The sequence below is a fragment of the Notothenia rossii genome, assembly GCF_949606895.1.
Source record: "Notothenia rossii genome assembly, chromosome: 8".
Classification (NCBI taxonomy): Eukaryota; Metazoa; Chordata; class Actinopteri; order Perciformes; family Nototheniidae; genus Notothenia; species Notothenia rossii.
This window is the reverse complement of record NC_136906.1, coordinates 16,875,910-16,880,811: the sequence shown is the minus strand read 5'-3', so window position 1 is coordinate 16,880,811 and position 4,902 is coordinate 16,875,910. Positions and strand designations below refer to the sequence as shown.

The 4,902-nt window shown below is 37.2% G+C and overlaps 1 protein-coding gene across 1 annotated transcript; it reads left to right on the top strand.

Moving 5' to 3' along the window:
* The first annotated feature begins 2,945 nt into the window (after positions 1 to 2,945).
* Positions 2,946 to 4,566, top strand: med9 (mediator complex subunit 9). The gene is made up of 2 exons (XM_079645091.1): positions 2,946 to 3,083; positions 4,014 to 4,566. The coding sequence occupies exons 1-2, from the start codon at positions 3,004 to 3,006 to the stop codon at positions 4,231 to 4,233; spliced, it is 300 nt and encodes a 99-aa protein (XP_079501217.1). The 5' UTR covers positions 2,946 to 3,003; the 3' UTR covers positions 4,234 to 4,566.
* Positions 4,567 to 4,902: the final 336 nt, after the last annotated feature.

The following is a 4,902-nucleotide window of genomic DNA, read 5'->3' as shown; positions in this document are numbered from 1 at the left end:
TACGTCACTACGTTGGTTCGCTGCGCACGTTGGGTGCGCTTGGTTTGGATCCCAATGTGTTCCGTACGTTCCGTGTGGGTGCATTTATTATTTTAAACATAGATAGGATGCATCAATGGCGTTGCCGTAACATAAATCACCTCCCTTACAGGATAGGGTGGAACTATATCAAAATGCACAGTAAAATGATTCTGTATGGTACAAAGCTGTACTATGTTTTTTAAAAGGATACATTATCAACAAGGACCAAATATGTATGTCACTTTCTTTAGGACAATCATCGCAGATGGCTGTTCGACAGATGCTTCATCTGTCACTTGGATACACGTATTGGATACACTTTGGAATTATGTGCAATAGTAAAACAAATTGAAATGTGTTTTAGCCTTTGACAGAAAAAAAAGAAGGCCTAAAACTAAATATTTCAATGTGAAATTCCCCAGTATAAAAGTAAACGTTCAACCCATTTGGTTTCATCAATTAAAGCCTACCACCTAGTGGTCATAGGATGTGTGTATTTGCTTATACAAAACATAAAAAACGCAACTGCAAAGTCAACTTGGTTGTCTATGTACAGATACGAAGCCTGCCAATTCATCTTTAATTTAGGTTTCAAATATATATTTAAAAACTAATATTGGCTAATCTGACATGTCTGTAAAAATGTGTTGAAATAAATAGTCAATTCTCTTGATTGTTCACTTGGGGGCACTGCAGGTCTTCTGATCTGTACAGTAGGTTTGTAGTTGTGTGTATATTCAAGTTGGTTGGTGGTTTTAACAGGAAAGAAATGTAAATAATGTTAATATAGACAAAACAATGATATATTTTATTGTGAATAATATATTTAAATAAACTCATTTAGATTTGCATTGTTGTGGTTGTTACTTTGTATATGTATTGTGTATGTCTTGTAAGTGCACTGTTGGGGAACTTGCAATCTAAGGTTTTCTTGCATAACATAATTACACCGTAGTTGTTTATAGGTTATGACAATAAACCTTTGAATCTTGAATTTGTATTGACTGACAAAACTGGCCAGTATGTCTTGACATTTCAATATTCTGTAATTAGCTCTCCAAACAGAAGACTTAAACATTGATGTGTTGTGGTGCGTGTGGTGTAGTGGGTTGTGTGTTGGTGTTTGGATCAGGTGTTCACAGGTTCAAACCCCACTGCAGTCAGCATGTTGTTGTGTCCCTGGGCAAGACACTTCACCCCAAATTGCTCCTGTGGGGATTGCCCACAGTATTGAGTATGTAAGTCGCTTTGGATAAAAGCATCTAACAAGTGACATGTGATGTGATTGAATGGATAAATAACACATGTTCCTGTCTTAAACAGTTGGAGAGGTTTCAGGGACAGGCCCTCAGCCTATTGGTAGATGCTCCCGGCACAGACAACAGCACGCACTATAATCTATTTCCATGGTTTCACTGGGTATTATTCAAGACATGGTGTTAAGCAAAAATCATTTTCAATTACTTTTAATTTATGTTCCAAGTGTCCAAGGTATGTAAGAATAATTAACAACACAGCTAAAGGCTACATTTATTTGTAACTGAATGAATGATTCACCTACTGTTTAGCTGGGATCTTGCAGCGCAGTTCGATAAATTGCTAGATAAACCTTATTGCTGACAAAACTTGATGATGCATGAAGTTGCAGCTGGAGTATAACGGATGATAATGATAGTGAAGACATAAATAGGGCATAACATGAGATTGATGGAAGGACTTATTTCAGTAGACAGAGAAGGAGTTGAAGTGTCTTTTAGGTGTTTTAGTTAAAACCATAAGATGAGGTCTAAATCTAATAAAAATGTAGTGTAAACGTAGTTATTAGAGTCATTGTCATGATATGTGTGTTTAGTTTTATTCCGGCGCTCATGAAGCCTGTTGTAAGCTCAATTAATGGCACATTTACATGAAAATAGTTTAGCTGTTTTGCGATTAAAAGATTAACATGATTAAACTACCTTACCAGAATCTTATGACATGGAATTTACTGTTTATCTTGTCAACAGTCATGTCATTTCTCCTGCAATGCTTAATTTATTTATTTTAACAGTAACTACACTGTTGGTTCAAAGCTTGCATGTCTCCTTTGCAGCAATAAAAACAACTCTGCAGAATATAGTACAAAATATGCCAGTAGACTATCAAGGTTCATTGGAACTGGGCCACTGCTTTCTAGGAAATCCAGATGCTGAAATAGACACTGATGGGTATGAACTAGTGCTTTGGTAATAATTTAGATGTGACAGAGCTAGTTCTGAGTAAAATTAAGCACAAAAAAAATGTGTACTGAGTAATTCAACTTGTTCATTTGTTTTGGACCCAACACAGGATATCATGACCAAATGACCCCTCATATTCATGACAAGGACACATTGTTTGTTAAATTAAATGTGGAATGATTAATGATCAGCAGCTGACTGGCTACTCTTGATATGATACTCTTAAAGACAGTTGGTGAAAGTCTCTTTCCAAGAAGCTTATTTGAATCAGATGATGGGAAAAGATTTATTGCCAAATAAAAGGGTTGTTGTTTTGGGTTGGCAATCTGACTGCATGTCTTTATTTCTTCAAGACATTTAAGTATTAATTATATTAGCTAAAGCAATTGAACTGAATTAGAAAAGTAGTAAGAATACATTAAATTATTTAAACACTTTTAGTGTCACTATAAAAGATGATCTTTTGTATATATTGCAAAGCATTCTAATAGAACACAGAACATCTGAAATAAACTTCAGCCTCTTCTCATTGATTTTCAGCTTGAAATCACTTTCATGCTAAACGATTTTCTCATAAGAATATTCAGCCCACTGAAAGTGGGCTAGATACTTTTTGTCAACACACTTTGAAACAGTTATTATTGTGACATTATGCTAACAGTATTGTTTGTTATGAGCATGTATGTATGAAGAGCATTGTATGGCTTTACGTCATCATACGACGCATGACGTACACAATCCGCGCCGCAGAGCAGGGAGCGTGATGGCGGCTCCTCAACAAAGAGAAGAGAAAGAGAGCGAGGATTGCTCTTTGTTGCCTTTAGTTCATGATATTATCAAATGGTAAGGTTACTGGCAGATTCTCATGTGTTACATGTGCAACCGCCGCTCTGTGGAAACCTATTTACTTGTCGTAAAGTCGTTATGGTGGGGTTGATAAGCTTGTTGACTTGGTAGCCGAAGCTAAGTTAGCTTCTACTGATAGGCTGAGAAGAAAAGATAAACGTCCAAAACAACCAGTGGTGTAAAGTAATTAGGTACATTTAGTCAAGTACAATTTTGAGATACTTGTACTTTACTTGAGTATTTCAATGTTGTGCTTCTTTGTACTTCTACCCCACTACAATTCATAGGTAAATCGTGTTCTTTTACTCCATTACATGTATTAAATACCTTTAGTTACTTCGCAGATTTTGATTAATAATGTGATATATAATCTACTCTTAAATCAGACTCAAGTTCCAACTGGTCTGTGCAGTATACAGAATCATTCAAACTAGCTGCACCTTTACCAGCTTTGATAACACATGAATGCATCAATAATTATTACATGTCACTTCTTAGATGCTTTTATCCAAAGCAACTCAATCCCCACAGGAGCAATTTGGGGTGAAGTGTCTTGCCCAGGGACACAACGACATGCTGACTGCAGTGGGGTTTGAACCTGTGACCCCCTGATCTGATCAACAACGCTCAATCCACTGTACCACACGCCTCCCAATTATAATCAAAACATATCATATATATTATCATGAAATGGGCCAATCTGCATAATGAGTACTTTTTACTTTTGGTACTTTAGGTATATTTTGATGGCAATACTTTTGTACTTTAACTTGAGTAACATTTGCAATGCAGAACTGTTTCTTGTTCAGAGTATTCCTACACTCTGGTACTTCTACCTTTACTCAAGTACAAGTTCTGAGTACTTCTCCCACCTCTGAAAATAATATGGAAATAACATATTCCCTTTCTCCCCTCAATCTGTTTAAGCATGGACAAGGACAGCCCGGATGTTCACCAAGAACTGGCCAAGCTGAAGGTGAAGATCCAGGAGGCTCGGGATCAGATCTCCACCATGCCCGGGGTGGACAGCAGTCCTCTGGAGCAGCAGCAGCAGCTGGCCACACTGCGGGAGCAGGTCCGCACCAAGAACCAGCTGCTGCACAAATACAAAGGTCTGTGCATGTTTGACGTGCCAAAAGCATCCTGAAACAGAGAACTGGAATACTGCACTGACTGAAGGACACTCACAGACAGTCGAGGTGCATGATGTTTTGTATCATTCCCACATATGGAGCAGATGTGGGATTCAAGAATACAGGATGGACGTTTAAATGAGAGGATTTTTTTCCTTCAGTTGCATCACTTTGAAAAATGTCTTGAACAACATGCAATGTCTGCTTTTGGCATTTGTTTGCGTTGCTAGAAGGCAAACTTAGTTGTGTTGTGTTTATATTAAATGTAGTTTTACAGTTTATCATTTCCTTATGTTATTATATGGAAAATGTCTCTTTTTTTCTAATAAATTGAATTGAATAAGGAGTATTGGTCTAAAGTCTTTTAATCAGCATACTGCTTGCACACATTAATTCGAGCCTGTGGCCTTCATCATTAATTAAGTACATTATTGGCACACACTTCTATCAATACAAAAAGCAATTATTCACTATGTTTGTTGTGTTCAGACCAGTCTATGGTTCAGACATGAAGGGGGTTAGGCATTCTAAATCAAATCATTCAGTTTCATGCTTATCCAAAATGGATAGCTGGTGGCTCATTGCTGAAAAGTCCCAGTGAAAATGCTCTAAACTGTTAGGTGGGTGTGTTTCTGGACCCTCAGGTCAGTATGTATGAATGGAAAGAATGAGCTATGGGGCGA

Excerpts from the sequence above, each read along its gene's own strand:
- med9 (XM_079645091.1), top strand. The coding sequence starts at position 3,004 with ATGGCGGCTCCTCAACAAAGAGAAGAGAAAGAGAGCGAGGATTGCTCT. Across the intron at positions 3,084-4,013 it reads GTTCATGATATTATCAAATG|CATGGACAAGGACAGCCCGG; the intron begins GTAAGGTTACTG and ends AATCTGTTTAAG.